The 24,766-nt window shown below is 45.3% G+C and overlaps 1 protein-coding gene across 1 annotated transcript in view; it reads left to right on the plus strand.

Annotated features, from left to right (window-relative positions):
* Nucleotides 1-2,547: 2,547 nt before the first annotated feature.
* The window catches only part of EIF2A (eukaryotic translation initiation factor 2A), a 627,352-nt gene continuing 605,133 nt past the window's right edge, over nucleotides 2,548-24,766 (plus strand). Inside the window, exon 1 of the mRNA XM_069618378.1 lies at nucleotides 2,548-2,651. Within this exon, the coding sequence (XP_069474479.1) occupies nucleotides 2,624-2,651 (28 nt within the window). The 5' untranslated portion in view covers nucleotides 2,548-2,623. The remainder of the gene's footprint in view (nucleotides 2,652-24,766) is intronic.

The following is a 24,766-nucleotide window of genomic DNA, read 5'->3' on the forward strand; positions in this document are numbered from 1 at the left end:
CACCATTTCCTTCAAGTCACAAAACGACCCTGTACACTAGAGGGACCCCTAGAATGCAGGGGTGCCTAGAAGTGACAGGCCCCCTGGAAGCAGGAGCTGACTTCCTCTACAACTACCCTGCATGTTTATCAGCTTTAAAAACCCTGTGCACCTTGTCCTCAAGGTTATCCCTGAAAAACATGCGGCCTTCAAAGGGAATCTTCATCGCCGTAGACTTCCGCTGAGAGTCCGTCCTCTAATCCCTGGTGTGAAGGTGCCTGTGACCCGCGACGATGGAACCCATGGACATGGGTTCCATGTAATAATGTCCCCACAAAAATATCGCCATGCAAAAATATCGCCGAAAAATGGCCGCTTTTTGTGGGGACATTATTGCATGGAACATGCGGGGGACACCCCCGCAACCCCCAAACCCTTTTTTTTTCTTTGGCTGCCCCTATCCCCATATATATGGTCACCCATATGATATCGCCACAACCTTTTCCCGGCAATATTATGTACGGCGACCATATATATGGGGATAATATTACCTGATACTTGGACATGGCAGCAGCCTTCACACCATCATACGCAAGGTCTGACAAAAATTCCACTTGAGCCTTGATCGCCTGTAGAAGCGGTGTCGGGTCAGAGCCATCCTCTGCAGCCTTGATGGCAGTCTTTAGGCCCCTGAATGCAGCTTCGGCCGTGTAGGAGGAGTATGTGGCAGAATGCAAGACAAGATGGGCACCCCCATAAGCCTTCTTCAAGGCGCGGTCCACCTTCCTATCAGTTGGGTCCTTGATGGCATCCTCTGCAGACATAGAATACCTCCCCACCACGTTAGGGATGATGTCATCGACCTGTGGAATGGCAGCCTCTTCCCCCTGTAAGGGATATAACTTAGCCAAAAATGTGGGTACCGCAGTCTTGTCAGGTTCAGTCCATTCCCGATTTCAGCCTTCATCTCAGCGAGGCATGGAAGGCCTCTCTTGAGCGTGCATTTGAACTGGGGTGGAGGTGGTCTAGCACCCCCCGACCGGGTCGGCAGAGGCTCAGAGTCAGGAAACCCCATATAGTAGGGCACTTCCAAAACCCAACAGAAACGTGGGAAATCAGTGTTGCCGAGCAACAACCATTCCACACAATGATGCCAAACAGATGCGTGTCCCCACATATACAGGGAACAAGCAATCAAGTTCAGGGCAAGGAAGGGGCCTGAGCCCCAACACAAGAAGTGCAAATCATATCAAAACCAAGCTCCATTGTGCTCTCCCCCATCTCCTTACCTCCACCGGGGTGCAATCACCCCGAGCCAGCAGGTCCAGCAATCCAATCCGCTCTGCGGACAGGAACATCCGGCCCGCCCCTGACCGGGGTGGGCCTCCTCAACCACCATCCTCGGCTATGCCAGCGAAGGTTCCTGTCCAGCAGGGACCCTCCAGAACAAACGTTGCCATGACTGAACGGTCCCCTGCCCAGCAGGGGTCGTTCGACATCAGAGGCGTCATAAACGGTCCATCCCCTGGCTATTCCATGGTAGGGGGACAAAAATTAACTGAACTGTTGTGGCTCTGCGGTAGTGGGCTATTATGCCCAGAGGTGGGAGGTGGTGGGGGCGTGGCTAATGGAAATAAAAATAGAAAAGGGGTTCATGTGGGAGGAGGGCCACCTCATACTTGAGTACTGGGACGCGGAAGAGTGGACGTAGAGGTAATGGACCTTAACCGTATGGATACAAGCCAGTGCGCACAGCCCTAAATACCAGCAATCTACATATAAAACACAAAGACATACTCAACACAACAAACCACACAGACACCATCCCAGGCATTGGACCTTACCCGTACGGATACAAGCCAGTGCACGCAACCTATCCATCTGCAAGCCAACACACATAGATGCCAGTTCCTCCTGGTTCTGGAGCTAGTCTATCATTCTTCCCTCACTAACCACACCAGCCCTCTTTCTTGCAGAGCCACCAGAGTGCCTGGAGACTGTCCTTGGGTGGTATTGGGTGCAGTATAAATAAACATAACATAAAGAGCCAGGTGTGACAGAGAAGCCGTAATATATACCACGGTGGCCTGTCCCTCATTTGCATGTCCGTTAGATCAGAGCTGCCACCCGATACTCTTTGCTTCTACGTGCTCGTGGGGCAATATCGCATTCACATGCAACTGTGGGTTCACAGCACATTGCGTCCTTATATGACTAGAGGTTTGGTCTATGCAAATTGCCCAAATGGGTAAATTGTTTGTGGACGGATCACAGGAGATCAATGTATAAGTGATCCTCGAGTCCAATGGAAAGGTAAGACACCTCTGCTAAGTACCATAAATCCGAATCTCAACCTGATTCATAGCAACAAATGAAAACAAAATCTCAGGGAAACTGGCGTTTTTATCTCTGAGGTTTGCGAAATTACACCGGACAGTTCCTTCCCAATCTGATAAGATAAAATATCTCCTGCAGGTGTGGAAGCGCAGTAAAATGACGAGATCAAATCCCTGCCACCTTAAATACTGCCACGACGAAAACATAACACTTAAGGCACGTGATGAAGACACGTTGCTAGTGCCGTTCCTCTAATAGACGCTAGGCAGTCACTACACTGAGTTGTAAGAATCACTTCCGGTTCAAGATGGCGCCTTCCAGGCCGGTGTTAGCGGGTGGGTTTGTATAGTGTTACACACAGTTACTGTTAAAGTAAATAACTACCGGTGACTGTAGATTGACATACTTACGGACAGAAACCAGGGAGCATAGGTGGAGAAGTGAGAACGTCTCAAGAGCCGAAAGACAGCATGGCAGTGGATAATAATTCACACGCGTGGCTGGGGCATTGACGAAAATCGGGTGCAGGAAAGTGAAGAGCGGTCTGGTGATTAATACTAATAGTAAAGCGGCCCAGGAATAAATGAAATTCGCTCCTAAACAAAGACTGCAGGAGAACGCGGCGAGTGGCCCGTGGAATGTTAAGCTTGTAAATGGGCGAAGATCACTGAAATTATATGCATGTGTTTAAAAATACCTGGGTGAAAAGATGAATTCATTTAACAGCAACACTACTGTATCTTTACTTGTCAGTTGTCTTCCTCTTTATAAATCGTTGGTATAGCCTGTTTAACTGCACTTTATACATCTGAAGTTTACCAAAACTCCAATTTTCAAAATGCCTGTATTTGGGAAATGAAACCCCTGGGATTGAGCGGTGTCTCTTGGTCCCTGTAAGTGGTATAATTTGTGAGCGCATGTACTGGGCTAATGCATACTGGTAGTTTTGTATGTAGTGGTATTTTTACAACTGCCCAATTGTTGCAGCAAGCTAACAGGATGCTATGTAGAATGCTCTGTGAAACCTGGGCGAAGTTTCTCGGTGCATTTCATTTTCATGTCATTTCATTTTGTCATTTGTATTGTGCCTTTAAACATGGGTATGGTTCCAACGTGCTGTAGGTTGAACACCCTCGCAAAGTGTCATTCAAGTTGTAAGTGAAAGAAGATGCATGCATGGGTGTGGCCGCACATTTGGCTAATAACAAAGTGTGGAGTTAACGGAAAAATGAAACGGTTATAATCAAGTGAAGGGCTAGAAATTGTATTTTCGGCAAATTCTGATACATTTGGATTGATAATTTATGGTGGGTGCATGCATCCAGTTATCATTAAGTTGCAACATTCACTTTTAAAAAGCATGCACTGAACACCAGCTGACGTTTTAAAATTACGTAAGTTATTCTTTACACACAAAAAATAATAAACGTATTAGTTGTTAATGCTCCCATTATACTAGCATGCAGTGTAATTTACTTACAATAGTAATTTAGGGCCTCCTTCAAAATGTTTTTAGTAAAACAATAATCCAAATGAATTTGGTTTATTGTATACATACATTCCCACCAAGTAGGAAGGTCGAACACCCTAGAGTGGGGCATGCCTGTGCGAGAATAGTGACTGTTAGTAATTGGAAGCAAAAATAGTTTGCCTATGTTATTTTATTTTGCATTTATATAGCGCCTTATGTACCACTGGTATGATCTCAAGGCGTTGGTAGGTTGAACACCCTCGGGAACCGAAGTTCAAGTCAGTAGAGAGAGAGAGTCATAAGGTGCGTGTGAGCACTGGATATGTGTGCAGCGGTGTTGCATTCCTGTGATAGCTGCTTCTTAGCGGTAGGTGTGGTGGTTGGGAGATTAAGAGTATGTGTTCGTTCTGGCAAGGTTGTTATCCAGCCCGATTCTGGCTGCGTTAGGTCTGAGGAGAACGCCTAGGCTGGAAGGTGTGTACCAGCTGTGTTTTAGTGGGGAGTATGTGGCAGGTGATGGTATGAGAGCAGCTATACCGAATGGTGTCATAGTCAGCTATACCGAATGGTGTCATAGTATCGCTGTGTCCTAGTTGAGTGATGGTGTAAAGGAGAGAGTGAGCGTGGAGAATGTGATAAGGTGGTTTATATCTTGAGATCAAGCACACTCCAGTAGTTCCATGCACTTCAGCCGTTCCGTGCAGTGCAAGCCGTTCCATGCACTCCAAAACATTCTATGCACTCCAGCCATTCTATAACCTTCGGTTGTTTTATGCACTACAGATCGTTCTATGCTCTAGAATCTTTTTTTTCTTTCTTTCAGTGTCAACTCCGTGCTCTGTTGCGTGCGTTCCATCCATGTACTTGACCCGTTCCATCCGCCTACTTGACCCGTTTCATCCTCATACTCGACCCGTTTCATCCGCATACTTCACTCTTTCCCTCATCCCATTTTCTCTGTTCCTTCCACATATTTCATCCGTTCCATCCATACACCTCACCCGTTCCGTACACCCACTTTCACTTGTTCATTCTACCTATTTCAACCGATCCTTCCGCATACTTACCCTGTTCTTTTCACCCATTTTCTTCATTCCTTCTACACATTTCACACGTTCCTTCCACATACACACTTCACCTGTTCCATACATTTCACGTTCCATACATCCACTTTCTCTGTTCCTTCTACCTACTTCACCCGTTCCTTCCACATACATTGCTATTCCATTCACCCACTTCCCCCGATTCTATCCACCCATTTTGCCCGATTCATCCACGTGCTTCATCCATTTCCACATACCTCACCCGTTCCACATACTTGGTCCGCTCCACCCAGCTCGTCCGCTCCACCCATTTCATCCGTTCCACCCACATGCTTCATCAGTTCAAACCTTATACTTCATTTCTGCCACATACTTCACTTGCACCATCCGATCCACTCACATGCTTCATCAGTTCAAACCTTATACTTAATTTCTCCCACATATTTCACTTGCTCCATCCACTTCACCCGTTCCATCCACACACGTGACCCGTTCCTTCCACATACATCTCCCGATTGCTCCATACTCTACACACGCTCCACACTCTAGATCTGTTCCATTCAACATACTTGACCCGTTCCTTCCACCTACATCACCCGTTCCACCGTATACATCACTCGCCTGCGCCGCACTCTATGCCCGCTCTATGCCCGCTCCATGCTCTAGATCCACTACACGCTCTAGACCAGCTCCAGACACTACATTTGCTCCACACCTTCCATTCCACACCCTACATCCACTCGACACCCTATATCTGCTCAAAACCCTACGTCTGCTCCATGCTATCATCTACCCCATAGCCTACCTCTGCTCCACGCTCTCATCTGCTCCATGTTCTCATGTATTCTGTGCTCTCATCCGCTTTACGCTCTCATCCGCTATACGCACATCATCCTCTCCATGGTCATTCATCTGCTTTACCGACTTATGATATGATATGATATGGTATTTGTAACGCGCCTATACACAAGTGTTTCAAGGCGCGACTTCATCTGGTCAACTCACTTCGTCTATTCATCACGCGTAATTCGTTCAACTCATGTCATTTGTTGCATGCACTCGATTCGTCCCATGTTCTCCATCTGTCCCATGCACTACACTTGTTACATGCACTTGAATCGTCTAGTCTATTTGTTTCACTTGTACCATGCCCTATATCCGTTTCATGCACTCTGTGCAATCATCCGTATCATGTATTCATCTTTCCATCCTCTCTACTTTATTCTTCTTGTCCATTTTGTTCCTCTCGTCCATTACATTCATTTAATCAATTTCATTAATTTCAGCCACTTTACTGCATTCGTACAACTTATATTTTTTAACCTGTTCACTGATTTGTTCCACTTTACTCATTCTATTTTGTTTGTCCTTTTAGTTTACATTAGAGGTTATTGGTTTTCGATTTATCGCTTGGAATCAAGATGTTGGAATGATATTTGTTATTGTTATTTATGATCTAGACGTTTGGGCTAGTTGAATTGCTGTTATCCACTTTATTCCTCTCGTCCACTTTGATCTTCTTGTCCTATACATTTATTTCATCCATTTCATTAATTTCAACCGTTTTATTGCTCTTGTACAACTAAATCTTTCTGTTGACTTCACTGCTATGATCCTTTTTACTCATTCTATTTCGTTTGACCTTTTTTAGTTTACCGTAGCGGTTATTATCTTTCGAATTCTTGCTCGGATCATGATGCTGGATTGTTATATAGGATCTGGCATTTTGGGCTAATGTCATTGAGTTGCTGTTTTCCAGTTTGAGTCACGGGTCGGTTTTAGGGGAAGAGCCATGTTTTCAGTAGTTTGCGGAAAGACAGGAGGTCTTCGGTGAGTCGGATGTGGGGTGGGAGTGCGTTCCACAGAGTGGGGGCCAAGGCGGAGAATGATGATCCACCTAACTTGACTGAGTTTGTTTTTGGTATGACTAGGAGGCCGGCTGAGCTTGATTTTAGGGTACGAGCCGGGTGATAGGGTTTTAGTTTGTCTTGAAGATATTGAGGTCCGGTTTTATGCAGTGCTCGGTGAGAAATGCATAAGGTTTTGAAGGTGACCCTTCGGGCAACCGGAAGCCAGTGCAGAGTTTTGAGGGCTGGGGAGATGTGGTCTCTTGGGCCAAGCGCTAGTAGCAGTTTGGCTACAGCGTTTTGTGCTCTTTGTAGTTTATTCAGTTGTTATGCATGCGCTCCGAGGTAGAGGGGGTTAGCATAGTCAAGTCTTGATATAACAATTGATTGGACAGCGGAGAGTCTGTTGGGAAAGGAGAGGTATGGAAAAATGCGCCTTAGAGTTTTCAGGTGGTAGTGGCAGGACTTTGAGACATTGTTATCTTGGTGCGAGAGGGTTAGGTCAGAGTCTAGGGTGCATCCAAGGTTTTTCACTGAATTAGAGGGTGTCGGCGAGTTGCCCATGGTAGTGGGTGTGGAAGAAGTTCGGTGTTGCCACATACCATGATTTCTGTTTTGGAGGGATTTAGCAAGAGGTGGTTTGTGTTCATTCAGAGATCTATGTCCAGGAGGCGAGGTCTGGTCGGCAGTTGGGTTTTGGGTTTAGAAGTTTTAGAATTAGTTGAGTGTCATCGGCGTAGTTGTAGCACAGGATGTTGTGTAAGCGAATTATTCTTGGGAGGGTGGCCATGTAGAGGTTAAACAGGAGGGCTGATAGGCATGCTCCTTGTGGAACTCCGGTGTCGACTGGTCGGGCTTGGGAGCAATATGTGGAGAGTAGGGTTATTTGGTTCCTATTATTGAGGAAGGGATGCTATCCATTTGAGGGCGGTTCCATGAATTCTTAGGGAGTGGAGGCGGTCAAGCAGGATTGAGTGGTTGATTGTGTCGAAGGCGGCGGATAGGTCAAGAAGGATTAATGCGGCGCATCCCGCAGAATCTGCAGTTTTTTTAAGGTCATCCCAGATTGAGGTTAGGGTGGTTTCGGTTCCGTGTTGGGCTCTGAAACCTGATTGAGCGGGGTCTAGGAGATTGTTGGCTTCGACAAAGGTATTTAGTTGGGAGTAGGCGGTTCGGTCAATGAGTTTGGCTAGGAATCTGGTGTTTGAGATGGGGCGGTAGTTTTTGGGCTCGAGAGGGCCGAGGCAAGCTGTTTTTATAAGAGGTTTGACATGAACAGTTTTGAATGTGCGGGAAAAATTCCAGAGGAAAGGGACTCGTTTATTATGGTTCTTGCATGCTGTCCTGCGCAGGTAGATGCAAAAATTTCTTTGAGGGTTGTGACTGGGCAAGGGTCCAGCGGAAAGCCGGATGGTTTGCGGGCAGAGAGATGTTTGAGAAATCGGTCAGTTGATATTGGACTGAAGGAGCCGAACGTTGGTTGGAAAGTGGTCGCAGGCGGTGGGTTGGTTGGTATGGAGGGAGGCTTGCCTGGTGGGTGTATGAGAGAGTTTGTTGGTTAGAGTATTTGTTCTTTCGAGAGCTGTGGTGTAAAAGTGGAGATAGAGTGAGTCACACAGTGATTGTGAGGGGGTCAGGAGGATGGTGATGCATGATGGCTTGGTGAATTCTGTGATGATTTTGTGAAGTTCTTTGCTGGGGTTTGTACAGTTTAGGAATTGGGAATTATAATGGGCTTTTTATGCTTTCTGGATTTCAGCCTTGTATTGGCGAAGGTGCTGGGCCAAGGTCGATCTGCTGAGCAGGGTTTTGTCTTTCCGCCATTTGTGTTCTAGGGATTTATGTAGTTGTTTAGTGGTCTTCAGTTCAGGTGTGAACCATCTAGGGAAAAGGCCACAGCAGGCTGATAGTTTGCAAGAAGGTGTGAGCCGCATTAGTGAGGTGTTGAGTCAAAGGCGTCGGGGGGGGGGGTTAGTTGTTCATGGAGTATGAAGGTAGGGGGTGGAGACTGAAGGAGTGCGTTGGCTAGGTCGAGAAAGATTATTAGTTTCTTCCAGCATTTGCGTAGATCCGGAGGTTCGGGTAAGGGGAGCGGGTTCGGTGAGCGAATGGTGAAAGAGACAATGAAGTGATCGGACCAGATGAGGGGGTGGGAGGATTTATATGTATCAGGTTGTGGGAGCTGAAGATGGCATCAAGTGTGTGTCCTTTATAGTGAGTCGGGCCATTTATGTGGGGTTGGAGGTTAATCGCGTCAAGGCCGTCAACCAGAGAGTGTGTCATAGGGTTGGTGGGAATGTCAAGCCATATTTTGAAATCTCCTAGGAGGGTTAGGTTGGGATGGTTTAGTTGGAGGGTGGCAATAGAGTCGCAGAGGTTGTTTGAGAATTGTCTATTGTAACCAGGCGGTCTGTAGATTATTAGGAAGCTGTGGGAGAACAAAGGGGGGGGGGAGAGAGTTTTACGAGGAGTGATTTGCAGGAAGGAATGGATGGCTGGTTGTCGATGACCGTCACGTGGAAGTGAGATTTGAAGGCAATTGCTATTCCTCCTCCTCTAGAGGGACGGTTTAGTGGGATGAGGGAGTAGTCTGGGAGCAATGCTTCATTGGCGATCGGGGCGAAGTCGTCAGAGAACCAGGTTTCCGTGATAAAGACCAGGTCCGGTTTGTCAGAGGCGAGGAGGTCAAAGATGCTGTGTCTGTTTTTTGCTACAGATCGGGCATTAAAAAGGATGCAATTAACTTCGGTACAGGAGGGTGATGAGGGAGTTGTAGAGGTGGGGATGGGGCTGGAGGTGGTGGAAAATGGGGGTCTTGTGTGGGGGGCATAGTGGTTGATGGGAAGAGTAGGCGGGCAGTTGATTTGGTGGGTTGGGCGGGGAAGGGTTGGACTGGCTTGACGGGTTGACTGGATTTGGAGTTTCGGTTGTGGTCGGTGAGAAATCGAGGGAGAAGGGTTTTAGGTAGGGTGAGGCAGGGGGAGGGTGATGCTGGTCGAGATTGGGAGGATGAGGAGGTGGGTCTAGACAGGAGTGGCGATGAGTACTGAGCAATTGAGGGAGACCAAGTACGTTTCCGCTTCAGTGTTTTTGCTGTGGTTGAAGTGAGAGAGGGTAGGGGGTATGAGGGGGAGAGGGAAGCGGCTACGGTTCTTGCCAGGGCAAGGCGTGCAATTTTTAGGGAGGGGAAGGAGTGGGCTTGTGGGCGGATGATGGTGGCAGTTGATGAGGGGAGTGGGGGGTGTATGGGAGTGGGGGGGGTGTATGGTAGTGGGGATGGGAGTGCTTGGGAGGTGAGGCTGGCTGTTGGTCTGGTGGGTGGGGGAAGCGGGCATGATGATAGTATACGGGTGGGAGGAGGGGATGGGTGTGCTTGGGAGGGGAGGTGAGGCGGGCTGTTGGTTGGGTGGGTGGGGGAGGCGGGTATGATGAGAGTAGGCGGGTGGGAGGAGGGGATGGGAGGAGGAGTGGTCTTAGGATGGTTGGCTCGCCATCGTGCTCCTCTGGCTTGGTGTTTGGATAAGGGGTGGGTGGGGGATGTGGTGGAGGGCAGGATGGCTTGGTGGGGGGTATGGATGGTATGGCAGGCGGGAAGGGAGGTGGGCACGAGGAGGGCACTTTCGTAGGTCTTTGGTGGGTTTGGTGGACTCATGCTTTTGTTAGTTTGAGCTGTGTTATAGTTGGCATTGGATGGTTTCGTTCACACCTTCCCACTACAACTATACCATCGGATGATAACTGTATCACAGGGTTATATTATTCGCCGTTTCTAGGTACAACAATACCACAGGGTGGGATTATTCACTGCTTCTACGTACAACTAAATCACAGTGTCTATTTAGGTTATCTAATTAGCTAATAGGCCGACTTACTAAATGCAATAACACCGCAAATATGCCATTAGGTAGACTTTCTAAGCGGAACTAAGCTATCAATTATATGCTATTATGTACACTTTCTGAATGTAGACTACCCCCACAGAGGTGCTGATAGGCAGACATTCTGAATGCACTTATACCACAGATAAGCTATTTAGAGGGACTTTCTAAATGTGGATAACACTACAGATATGCTATTAGGCAGATTTTATAAATGCAATTATACCACAGATACGCAGTTAGGCAGACTTTCTAAATGCAATTATACCACAGGATGCTATTAGGGACATGTTCTAATGCAACCACTTCTAGGAGCAACTACACCACAGATATGCTATCAGGCAGATTTTCTAAATGCAATTAGTCCAAGATATGCTATTAGGCAGATTTTCTAAATGCAATTACACCATTATATGTTATTAGGCGGACCTTCTAAATGCAGTTACATCTAGATATGCTATCAGGCGGACTTTCTAATTGCAGTTAGACCAGGATATGCTATCAGGTGGATTTTCTACATGCAATTAGACCAAGATATGCTATCAGGCAGATTTTCTAAATGGGCTTACATCAAGTTGTGTTATTAGGCGGTTTGTCTAAATGCAATTAGACCAAGATATGCTACCAGGCAGTCATTTTAAATGCAATTACACCAGGATATGCTACCAGGCAGTTTTTCTAAGTGCAATTACACCAGGATATTAGGCGGACTTTCTAAATGCAATTAGATCAATATATGCTACCAGGCAGTCTTTCTAAGTGCAATTACACCAGGATATGCTAATTAGGCGGGCTTTCTAACTGCAAACTAGAACACAGATATGCTATCAGGTGGACTTCTAAGATATGCTGAAGGGCAGACTTTCTAATTGCAAACTAGAATACAGATATGCTATCAGGTGGATTTTCTAATTGAAATTACACCAAGATATATTACCAGGCAGTCTTTCTAATGCAAACTAGAACACAGATATGCTATCGGGGGGGATTTTCTAAATGCAATTATACCAGGATATGCTATCAGGCGGACATTCTAAATGCAATTACACCATGATATGCTATTAGGCAGTCTTTCTAACTGCAAACTAGAACACAGATATGCTATCAGGCAGACTTTCTAAATCCAATTACACAAAGATATGCTATCGGGCAGTCTTTCTAATGCAAACTAGAACACAGATATGCTATCAGGCGATTTTCTAAATGCAATTACACCAGGATATGCTATTAGGCAGTCTTTCTAACTGCAACTAGAACATCGATATGCTATCAGGGGGATTTTCTAAATGCAATTACACCAAGATGTGCCATCAGGCGGACTTTCTAAATGCGATTACAAGAAGATATGCTACCAGGCAGTCTTTCTAAGTGCAATTACACCAGGATATGCTATTAGGCAGTCTTTCTAACTGCAACTAGAACATCGATATGCTATTAGGCGGATTTTCTAAATGCAATTACACCAGTTTGGAGGTAGGGTAGCAAGGCATGAAGTAATTGCTTCAGTCCCTGCCCTTGCCTCACTTACTTATTGTTGGCTTCTTGCTTCTCCTGCAGATACCTGCAGATACGATCAGAAGTCGTCACATTGGAGCTGTCCTTTGCCTTAGGTCCTTAGCTGATGGGATACCGGGCAGAGGGCTGCCCTGGGAGAGCTGTAAATGGGGCAGAATCTTTCGTCTTGACCAATTGGATCAGGGGTGGGCGGGATGGTTGGTGTGGTGGAGGAAGGGAAGGCCGCTGCAGCCAGGAAGTGGGATCAGTAGATGAATGGAGTCGGGGGAGAGAGGGCCAGCAAGCGGGCTGGGTCGAGGCCTGCAATGTGGATTATTGGGCAAAATCTAGGGGGCAGCCGTGCACCAACAGCAGGGTTCACTCACCTGGGGGCCTGGTTGAAAAAAGTAAAGTACGTGCATGAAAAAGCACAAATCCCAGCTTGTGCAGGATCTTCTTGCGCTCATCCCAGCACAGGTCCAGGAGTGTTGTGGGGCTGTGAACTGGTTGGACAGGCTAGGTGATCAGTATCGGCAACATGTGCTAAATAAGCCACCCATCTCGGAGGTCTTCAGTTAACCCCTGCAGCTCAGCCAGATGATGCCTCCACAAAGGGTGGCCAACAGTCCCGTGTATGTGGGACGTCCCGATTTCAGGGGCTGTGTCCCGTGTCCTGTACACAGTCTATCCGATGGGTAAAAGTCTAGACTTTGCTCCTCTGAAGTAGGATCAGCTGTTGAAAGAATTCGTAGCTCGGACTTCACACTTGTTCGTATTATAGTTCAAAGAGCATGGAAGCTCATCCATCACCTTTCCTGTGAGGTTCTACTTTACAAAAAGAGATATTGGAGCTCAAGGGCATAGATACAGGGGTGCCTGGGAAGGACTATTGTCCATTAGGAGACAGGAATGGTGGGTGATTATAAATGGGAGGGGAGCATAATGCAGCATGCTCTGTTGAATAATGGCTCAAGCAGGATCCCTCATTGCTTTGCATTTTCTGCAGGATCACTCCTATTGCTTTGCATTTTCTTCGTTTAAGCTTGCATACCTTTGTAGGTTGCTACTGTAAATTTTCATTCATGATGGGGAAAAATAAAGCTATAATCATTCCTTTTTGTTTGCAATGTTTCTGTAACAATGTATATGACAGTTTACTTTCGGATGTGATTTGATTCAAGACATTGCTGTAAAGAGTGATGATTTTATTATTTTTAGGGTATTATTTGCACGTGGACCTACCTTTGGGAAGCAACAGTGCTTTATAATCATAGCTGGAGGAACATGATGAAGGAAGTAGAAACAAGGGAGCCGGGAGATAACTGGGTAGGGGGGACAATTTGGTAGCAAGGGATCTACAAGCAATCGGGGGAGGAAACAGTGGGGAGAAGATCACCCATTCTCAGGTAGGGTGGAGAGTGTATGGACCTAGGTGTTAGGCACTAACCATTCATTGAAGAGGGAGGGGCCTTGAGCTCCTTCCAGAACTGTAGAAGTGAGGGGGCAATCTGATGTTGACGGGAGGTGGTTCCAGAGTTTAGGGGCATAGACAGAGATGGCCTTGTTCTTTCCTTCTTGTCAAGTCTGCTCATGGCCTTGCCTCTGGTGGATCGTAGTCCTCTAGAGATGCTGAGTTTCTCAGTGAGGTAGCATGGGGATTTCAGCGTGACAGCCTTGTAGATGATGCAGCAGGATTTTAAGATGATACAGGCGCTGTGGTTATGTGGTCGAATTTGCATAGTCCTTTGAGACATGCTGAAGCATGCAGGACACATCTCGGGGGGAGGTGGGGTGCCAGAGAAGTTGCAGGAAGGCCTTCCAAAAGGCATTATTTAATCTCTTGAAATCCAACCCCCAACAAATATTTATGATATATGTGTGGACAATTGCTTAAATTGCATATTTGACCCAATTCCTGGTTTTGCAATGTATGTGATCTTGGGCAAATAGTTTAATCTCACTGTGCCTGATATGCTAAAACTTGGAGTCTATAGAAGTGATTTCGTTTTCAGTTTTTGCTATTAAAACATCCTCATGGTTTACTGAACTGTAGAGTTGTTACATATTAATAATAGGGAGCATTCACATATTGCACACCCAAAGTTATTTATCTCTTGGCTTAAACGCAGAAAGTTATTTTAATGTAACCAATGATGCCCTAGAGTCTCAAAGACTCCTGACACTTTTTGTGGTGTTATTTTCCGTGATGTCACTTTTGATGATGGCAATACATATTCAAGTTAAGAGATTTGCATGTCTTTTGTCGCATATGGCCTCAGAAGTCCCAGGACAGTCTATAATCGAAAGCTAGCTGGTCAATGCTCTGTATGCATAACGGACAGTATTATTTTGTGCTGTGTTCATGTTAAAATTCCTTTTAACCCAAAAGTTACTTTTAAAGTGCATGGGTGTGGATGAAAGGGGGTGCTGAATTATGCCACCTGAAAGCGTGCGTGCCACAATGCTTCTGATGGCACCACAACTAAAGTGTCCTGCGACTATTTTGTAAGCTTGACCACCCTCCCTTATATTTCCCTTAACATGTCATGCTTTCCTGTAACCTGCAGCTGAAATTGCCAGGAATACTTTTCAAAAAGTTGCTTTCTTTATTCCTGGACCGTGTGCCCTGAGCCTTTCAGGAATGTCTTCCGTTTATAAAGCAGTGCTTTAAGTCAGCTTAAAATAGATGAAGTATCTAAAGCGTCAAGCAAGAATGTTTTGGGGCACTTGGCCTAAAAAGTGTAACTTGAAGGCCACCAGACTTCCCTAGTATGCTCATTTTAAACCCTGTTGCTTACTCATACACCTAGTTGAACGCCACTCTTGTTTTTGTTCTTAACTAATCGGCAGCAAAGGAGGAACTAGGAGTGGGGCAGGCTCCCGCACGTGTTTCTCCACTTGCCTATACCTTCAACCTTTTGGAAAAAAGCTAGTCCCCTTTTCCTTTTCCTTCGACAAGTTCTTGCTTCCCAATTAATGATTCTTCCTCCTGTCCTTAAACCATAGATGCTATCTGTGTTTCCTTTGAAATTTGTATTTTGTTTTTTTTTTTCAACTTGACTTTTATTAATTTTGACATTGGATGCGAACATACAGGTGGATACATATTATGCATTAAGAGCTATTTCACGAAATTGTTCCAGTCCACCTTAACAATATTTAACAACATTATCGTTCATTGTTCCTATAAGAAGAAAATGAAAGCCACTCCCCCCTCCCCCCCCACCCTCCCTCCAATTTCTCGAGTCTCCTTCTTTCGAGGCATTGCTACTTTGAATCGTGGAAGGCTGCGTGACATTCATCTTCAATTGTCTAGGTCATCGATCTCCGGTATGGTCTTGGTCTGTGACAGGCATGGGTTGTTGGCAATGGGTCGTTCGGCGTTCTGCCATTGTTGGCGTAGGTTGGGTGCTAATTTCTTTGCTGTGTTGAGTCATCCGTGGTTGAACGTGAGATATATTGTGCAGTGAAGTCGCACCAGGCTTCCTCTTGTCGTGCGGCTTTGTCATGTAGTATTGCCGTTATTTATTCCATTGTGTAAATGTTTGTGGTGATCTGTATCCAGTCCTTTTTATCAGGTAGGTGTGAGGATTTCCATTTTATCACTAGGGCTGCTCTTGCCGCGAGTAACAGGGGGGATATTAGACCTTTTACCCTGATCAGTTTGCCATCTTCTTCCTCAATACCAAAAAGAATCGGGAGGGGTGACAATTCCCTCTCTATGCCGTCCAGCTGTTTGATCCATCCCAGGACTTCTTGCCAGTAGATGCAGACCTTGGGGCAGGTCCACCACATGTGCCAGTAGTCAGCATTCATACCACATTGTCGCCAGCATCCCGGGCTGGAGGTCTGGAACATTTTGGACAGACTGTATGGATCGTACTGCCATCTGTGGAGCAATTTTATAGCGTGTAATTTATACTGGGCTGCGATTGATATTTTGGATGGCGTCTCACAAATTTTGTCCCAGTCCTGCTGGTCGAACTCTCTGCCGAAGTCTCTTTCACATCTTACCTTGATACAGCTGTTTGGCGTGTCGTCTTTAGTAATTAGAGCCTTGTACATTCGTGCTATGAGGCCTTTGGAGGTGACAGTCGTGTCTAGGATCGTCTCAAAGGGCGTTAGTTCTCTCTGTGTGGTGGCCTTCCATTCCCTTCTGGATAAAACGCCTTTCAGTCGCAGGTACAGGTAGACTGGTATTGGGTGAATTTGGAGGGTTTCCCCTAGTTCCGTTATTGAGATGAATTTCCCTTTTCTCCACAGCTGACCGACTCTCTCGAGGCCGGCATCGAACCAAGATTGATATCTAGCGTGTTCCGGGATTTCTTCTCTGATCCCGGGGGACCAGAGATGGCTTAGGGGCGAAGGCCACGTGGTGACTCCCAACATCGCTTTCCCCTTCTTCCATATGTTCCACATTGTGCCCAGTATCGGGTGGTTGGGCAGTCTTCTCGTAAGTTTCAGTCGGGGGACCCATAGCCATTCTGCCAGAGTTACGGTGGGTAAAATGTTGTTGTCCAGTTGGAACCATTGGCGGTCCTTCCTATCTCGCAGTTGTGGGATTAAAATTCTGAGCTGTGTGGCTTGATAATAGCGTTCTATGTCTGGCAAGCCCACTCCTCCTAGGTACTTTGGGTAATATTAAAACATCGTAGGGGATTCTGGGTTTCTTCCCATTCCACAGAAATTCTAGTATGGCCTTTCTGACTTGTCTGAAGAAATGCTCTGGGATTGTGATGGGCAAGACCTGAAAGGGGTATAGAAACCGCGGGAGGGACACCATTTTGATTAGGTTTAGGCGTCCCATCCAGGAGATTCAGTGGTTTCCATTTCTTTAGATCAGCCTTGAGGGCTTCGAGAAGCGGAGGGAAATTTGCTTCGTAAAGGATATTTTTGTTTTATATAGCGCCTTAATCCAAGGCGCTTTACAGATAACAAGTAACGCATAAAACATGGAACAGTAGAAGCAAAACAGTAAATATGAATCAAACTATAAAATCGGTATTTAGAACAATTTGCAAGTAAGAAGGGAGAGGAGAGGAGAGGAGGGGGTAGAGAAGGATCGAGAGGGAGAGAGTAATGAGTGAAGTGAGCAACAAAAGAGAGTAGGCCATATGAGAGACGGGGACAGATAAAGATAAGGAGAACAGAGAGAGGACAGGATGATCACTCCTTTGTGGGCGTGCAACACAATTCTGGTTTTCAAACGAAAATAACCTTCTTATCAACCGATGGATGAAGCCGACCATAGAGCTTGAACTGCTCACTGAAAGGTGTTTTCGCTGCTTCTTATCTTTACTCCTTCAGGTGTTGCCTTTGTCCATTATTGATACCCAGAGGTGCAAAACAAGACATCACTGTCAAGAACTGGAAAATATACTTTGGACACATTACTTATCAACATAGCTTGTTTTGTTGGGTACCTGTTAATATACACGTCCACACCAAGTAAAATGACAAATCCACCTTTTATTCTCGAATACATTAATCAGATTTTACCCTAAAAAAAATCCATCTAATTACATGGGGTAGAATCAATTGAGCAACCATCTCTGTATTAGAGTGACAATTCTTCATGACCAATATAAACACCATCATTAGTGTGGTACTTTCACAATAATCTGATAAATTGCAGTCTATTTTCAGCTTTTGTTACAAAATTGATTATTTTAATATTACAGGCAGGAGTTTCGGTCATCTCATCAAAGTGAAGTTAATATCTTAATGTGGTGTGTGTTCTATTAAGACCCACAGAGTCCAAGATCAAATACCCAATTAGTGGACGGATTAGGACTTGTAGCTGGGCAAGGAAAGTATCAATAATAGGTTTGAAGCCCGTCCTTGAACTATTTTAAGGGGAGGGATTATCATTAGATTTCTCCCTTAGGATATTGGCATGTAAACTGTCTGCAATTTTAATTGTGCAGAGGTGGCAAAATAAGTAACTTGCACCAAATCTATACATTTCCCTTTTCTCTTTTTTGTTTGAATTCAGGATGGATTCCAACTCAGTCAGGGCTTGCGAGTTTTAATGAATCTGTAGCTGAATCTTATTATTTTATACTTCACATTCTGTTTTTACACCCACACTACTCTATGCAACTATACATTCTCATTTTTCATCTCTCCAACTTTCTCAGTGTCCCACCAACAACAACCTATTTTAGAGGTACAAATGTTAAGTTCGAAGCTACTAGTTAGGCTTAAAAATTCACTTGCATCCTTAGAGCTTAACATACACAAATTGTGAGGCCTGGCATATTCAATGCTTTTGTTATGGGTGTAACTAAATAAACAGTATGTCAAAGTGATTTCCGGCATCTTTGATGTAGAGTTAAATCCAGTTTGCTTACTGGTAAAATGTTTCAAAGCTATTTCATTCTGCTAGTACCAATTTTAGATTAATCAAAAGCATCTGTCTGTGCTCCATTCAGATGGTGAATCCACGGTGCCACCCTTGCTGGGGTAAGGCAGCTCCCTGCCTGTCGGGCATTTATTATTATTATTTTTACCATCCAATCGGTTAATTTGGATTTTATTTGTGATCGCTGGCCTTTAGGCAGGCTTACTGAGACATTTGGACAATTTCAAGCCCTGCATACGATTCTGATGAATTGCATTCTCTCTGGGAGCCAATGAAAGGCATTCAGCACATGTCATATCTGTGACTCTTGTTTGCGCACATGAATATTGATGCTGCCTGTTTTTTGTGTTTCTTCAGAAAGGTGTCCGAATGATTTGGAAAGCCTAAGACACTCAGACAGAATTAGCCCAACACCGAGCCTTTTGTTGGCAATATAACTGCAGAGTTGTGCCTGTGTTGAGTAATTTTTGTTGCCAGACTCATTTAGTGTACTATTTTGATTACACCTTTTACTTGCCTGGACTGATGTGATTCTGTTAAATCGTACACTAGACAGGGCTCACATTTTGCACTAGCCATTGGGGATTAGTAATTGGTTCTTGGTGAGCAGGAAATGGTGTCCTGTTGTTATGTGGCACATTGAATCAAGTGAGTAACTTTGTATGCCTGGCCAGTGGTCTGCAACGTGACATTTTGAATCCTGAATTAGGTTCCTGAATGCGTGCGCCTGGAAAGGACCAGTTTCTTTCACATGATCTCTTTTACTCGTCCTGCTAGTGGGCTCAGGAACAAGGTTGTGGACTTCGAGCATTTTAGGCAATTCCAGTACCATGTTATCCAATGTACCACGTTTGTCCCTGACCGTTTATTTGTTGTCTGCATTCATATTGGTGTTAAAAGAGCAAAGATGTCAGTCAAAGTACCTCAATCTTCATGCAGCTCATGAAATATGCACTATGGTTTGGTGCAAACAATTGGTTTGAAATGAATTGTGATTTCCATATGGAGTGCTTAAAATGTTTTGCGACATGAGTGCACGCACATATATGATGATAAAACTTGCCACTTGATCACTATAATGCACTTTGGAAGACTAATGAATGTAGAAGCATAAGCTATAATTTGGCCGTTTGCTCTCTTGCTTGTCCTTGCACTCTCCTCATTCACTGTCAATATCAGTTGGTGCAACACAGTTGCTTCCTTTTGCCCTCGCTGGATAACGTTTCAGCTTTGTACAATACGAATATTGGCTTAGGTGATCTATTATACTCCTGCACCTCTTCAATTTTAACGACCTACCACATTTCTTTACTACTTTTCTGTAAAATATATGTACAGAAATATCCTTGAACAATAGAAGTGATGGCTGGAAGGTTTCAAATTAATCTTAACCTCTGGCATTGCTCTGAGCAACCTCCAGACCATTGTTCTTCACCTGCCAAACCATTCCAGAAAGGGGAACAACCATAAGAAAATTGGGCTTGATCCTACCCCAAAAGGGGCAGTCCAGCCCAAACTACTTGGTCACACCACTTCTGCATGAGACCACAAGCAGCCCCAGACATGTTTCTGCCTCATTGGGCATCATTAGTAAGGTGTAGCTTAGGTCTCTAGGCCAGCAGGCACGGGACCCACGTCTGGGCATACCCGTGCCACTCTGAGAGACTACAGAAAAACCAGAAGTGATGGCTGGAAGGTTTAAAATGTATCTTAACCTCTGGCAATCGCTCTGGACAACCCTCCAGACCATTGTTCTTTGCCGATTCTCGTATACCTTCAATCCGTTCAGACCGCAGGATAGTAGACATTGGTTGGCAGTGCCATCTTGACTCTTCAAGCTAGTCTGACTGTGCAAGCCTTGTTTGTGTGCAAGACTGACTAGAAGGCCGTGTGGAGAATTCTGATCCACAAGTGAAGGTAATTGAATGCATTGGAATCACCAACCCCAATTTTGCGACCTTTGGGCGGCCTATTGGAAAATAATAATTGTGTATCTAGTCATGGAAAAAAAACACTATATAAACATGCAGGGCCTGCAGTTAGAGCAGAAAGTTGTCAATCCCAGGTGGGCTCTTACTGAAAATGCACTACATATATACAATAATACAGTAATCTAAGTATATAGCCCCAAAGTTTAAACAAAATGTACATAAATGAATGCTTGCGTGAATCAAACGGGAAAGGAGCCTTCGCTGTATAATGCTGGCTTGCCGTATTCAGGATTTGGGCCATGTGCTTTACTGGAGACCTAATTTCTTGGCATTGCACCCTTTTTATTTTCCATTCCCTTTTTTGAGGGTTCTTCCTTAATGACAGATTTCAAATGGATTTTGAGAGGTGGTGTGGATAATACTGTTTTAATATTGACGTATCTGGCAAGCTTTCTGACCTCATTAAAGGAGCTTCTCTAGATCACTCATAGGTGAAAGCTTGTTAGAAAGCACTGCTACTCTCTCCCCTTGTATAGGGTTTGCGTTGGATAGCCTCTTGCAGCACCACATCTTTTTCATTCATGTGAAGCTCATTAGGATTTGTAATGCAATGTCCTCTCTCAACTTCCCCACTCTGTACTCTTTCTGTAATGCTGGTTTTGTTTCAAGCTGTTTCCATGAGCATGTTCTCCACAAATCTGTACATCATAACGTTGGTTTTCTTTATCCCATCTGGCACACTCGACACTCTTAGACAGGTGTCATTCCTTTTCCATAGCCTTCAAACATAGCTCTTTATATTGTTGGTTTTCCTGCGTTATCTCTTTGTGGGAACTGTAGCACATTTTGGTTCTACCAAGCAGTTAGTGAGCCTACTTTCACTTTCTTTCACCTTGAAGTTTAAATTCTTGAGCTCTGTACCTAACACTTCCATAATAGCGTTGATCTCTCCCTCATCGAGCGGAGTCTTCCTCAGCATTCGCTGCCTTTCAGTAATTTAATAGTATTGAGTGCCCCCTCCTACCATCATTCGTTAGCCTGTTGGTGCCACAGTCTACCTGTTTCTTTTTGATGCATGTGACTTGTTTTGATCCTGTTTGATCCAAGCTGCCATCTTCCTGGAGCCAAGTTCAAGTGCTGTAATCTCTGTTATTTCCAGGCACAGCTGACCCAACAGCAGAGCTTGCTGCTATATATTCTTAGTCTCTTCCAGGAAACCCCCATCTGACTGTGCCTTCAATATAATACAAAATGGTGCAAGACATCTTCAAGTGGGCGCTTACATTATGAAGTAGTAAGATGTGATTCTTTTTAAGTTCTCCAATGCCTTTTGTCTTTATGAAGGATATCCAGGCCCAAGTAGCAGTGAGTGGCTATTTGTCAGATCCATTCGAAATTCAGTGCAGGGCTTTCTACGCTGCTATTTGGACCTCTGTTTTTGTCTCTAAGAAAAGCACCCCAAGTACAGGGTCATAACGATAAACATGAAGGAATAATAAGACTTTCATATGTTATACTATCCGTCGCAGAAGTGAAATCTTCCACCAAGCCCCGACTGACTCATTTGGTTAGTTATCTAGATAAAAAGACAATTGGTTGATGTCTAAGTATTATCCTGGTCCTGAGCTATGAAGCAGTCAGGCTTTCAACAGTGGCTGCTAGCTTGGGCTGATGGAATCCTCACCTTCCTGGGGATATCACCTTCATGAGAAACAGTTCTCTGTGAATATCACCCTTGCACTTGAGGGACTGAATCAGAGATTTTGAACAGTCGTCTCTCCCGTTGTGCGACTGGGCTAATATCTATCTTTTGGTCGAAATCCTTACCAATATGCCGGCTCCTTTTTTGTGAGTTTCGTGCCGCTAGCTGCTGAATCCTGTTCTATCGACCAATGTCCTCCTGTACCCGCACCTCCTGCCATTTTGTGTGCTTCCTGGACAGCCTGGTGCTGCAAATATGGAGGGACAAGCCGTCCAGTTCGCTGTACATCCGTGTTTTGGAGTGCTGCCTGGAGGTGGCACCCTTGTGCGCTGGAGCCTCCGGCTGGTGGCACCATGCAGAAATCGGCTTGCTAACTGCACAACAACGTCCAGGATCGGTGGACATCTCTGGGCCGGAGACAGTTTTGGGAGGCCCATGCCGACCCACAGCGGGAGGAGCACCATGCCTGAATGTGTTGGGTGATCACAGTTGGGAGCGGAGCCTACTCCCACACATGGGCCTGCTGCTGGGGGCAGGCCTGGAGCCGCTGGCATAATAATGGGCAGCAATCACTGGTGATCCCCACAGGCCTGAGCAAACTGCGTGGGAATCCTCTGCACAAGCTCAAATACACATGGGCAACGCCTGGATTGGGGCTTCAAATATGGGGGAAAAGTGTGCTAGCAGAGGCTCCCATTCGAGATAAACGCAGCATCCAAGAAGCGGAAAATGTCTACAACCCCTGCCCCAAGCTGGAGCATGGATTTGAGGGCGCTTCTGCACAGCAGGAAACACTCTTCAGCCGATTTTAAGAGATTATGATGTAGCTCAAGGCTGGCATTGGCAAGCAGAACAAGCAAAATGGACACACTCGCTAGCAAAGTCTATCTACTCCAAATGAGGCTAGATAAACATGGTGGTAGGCTGGACGAGAATGTAAATGGGACATCTGACCTGGAGGACGTCTCTGCACCCACCTCATCCAAGATCAATTCAGTGGAGGACACACTGTAGGCTGTGGTAACCTGGCAAATCGTGCCCAGGGGAAAAAGGGAGGATCTCTGCGTTGGAGAAATGCTAGGGCCCACAGAGGGGTTTGTGGAGAAGATGCGCAAGGGACTATTGGTCAGAAAGGATTGTAATCACTGCTCATTGTGGAGAGAGCACATAGAATCCAAGTCACCAGACCAGTTCCAAGGCTCCACTCATCCCTGAGGTCCTTTATTGCTATATTCCTTTATGATCGGGATACGGACACCATTCTAAGACTGGTGAGACTGAAGTATGATCTGAACTTGAAGGAAACCTGATTCAGATATTTACAGATTTATTTGCAGCGTGACATGCATCTCGGAATTCCTTTGCAGGAGTAAACCGCATGTTGTAAGACAAGAAAATTAAATATTCAATGCTGTTTCCTGTCAGATTACGAATATTCAATGAGGGCAAGCTTCAATTTTTGCTTCCAGAATCCACAAGTGAATTTTCCGAAAAGCTATACACTCTGAAACTTCATGCAGGCCAGAACGCCAGGAGAGCGATCGCTACTGGACAACGTAGGACAGAAGGCCTGGCTGGTGTGAATCCATGATGAACAACTGGGTGAAAAGATAGTCCAAATTAAATATAGTGATTATTTAGTTTCGTGTATTCTCACGTGGGTAAATCAGGACCGCTACAACATGGCTACGATGCATATAGATGTACGAGTTGTGGCTGGTGCTATGGTCGAATCAAGCGCCCCCTTCCAGTCACTAACAATGTTTTTTGATGGATGTTTGGGGTGAAGTTTATTCCCGTGAAATGGGGTTGCCCATTAGGGAGTGGACAGGGGGGGGTCATTGGTGTGATGGTTTATTGTTCTTGTTGCAAAGGCTGGTTGCAAGAAGTAGTGCAATGGCTTTGGCTAGGGCTTTGGGCATGCAATATAATAGATATGGCTACAGGGGGATACATTGGTAGGACACCAAGTGCTCTGAGCACACAAGTGTCGGAAGATGCAGGGCCAAGTGGGGATCTGATGGTCTTGCAGGATCTTTTGGGGGTAATTTCATCAGAAAGAGTGCAAACGGCTAGAAATCGAGCAACTATAAAGCTGGCCATAAAATGAACGTGGCGTTCATTCAAGATACTCACTTTACGAATGCCACATAGTTAAAGTTTGGTCCTCAATTGGGATGTCACTGATACTATTCATCCAGCTCGTCCCATGCTCGAGGTGTAGCAATACTGACACACAGCTCCCTGGTATTCAGGCTCCAGGAAATGTCAAAAGAAGAGGGGCAGTTTGTAAAGGTTAGTGGACATATAGACAGTATTCCAATAACTTTTCTTATATGATACAGCCCCAACACTGACACCCAGAATTCTACGATTGAGCTACAGATACTGTTGACGGTGGGAGACTCCGATTGTTTGGGGCAGGGAATTTAACACCATCCTAGACTCCAGGGTAGACGGGTCACCCACTAAAATGCACCCCAGAACCTAGGGCAGCTAATAAAATAAAGCAGTTATGTCAAGTATATGATTTGGTCAATACATGGAGGCTGCAGCACTCTAGCAGAGACCTTCCATTCTTTGGTGCATAACACTGCACAAGCATCAATCTTATCCTAGCCTCCAAAACGGCCGCACATCTAATTGGAGATACTAACTCGCACTTTGAGACCACTATCCTGTGGCTCTGGAGATAGGAATTCCAGGAGCAAACCAGGCAT

This window comes from Ambystoma mexicanum, chromosome 10 (assembly GCF_040938575.1).
Source record: "Ambystoma mexicanum isolate Mex_15411 chromosome 10, UKY_AmexF1_1, whole genome shotgun sequence".
NCBI lineage: Eukaryota > Metazoa > Chordata > Amphibia > Caudata > Ambystomatidae > Ambystoma > Ambystoma mexicanum.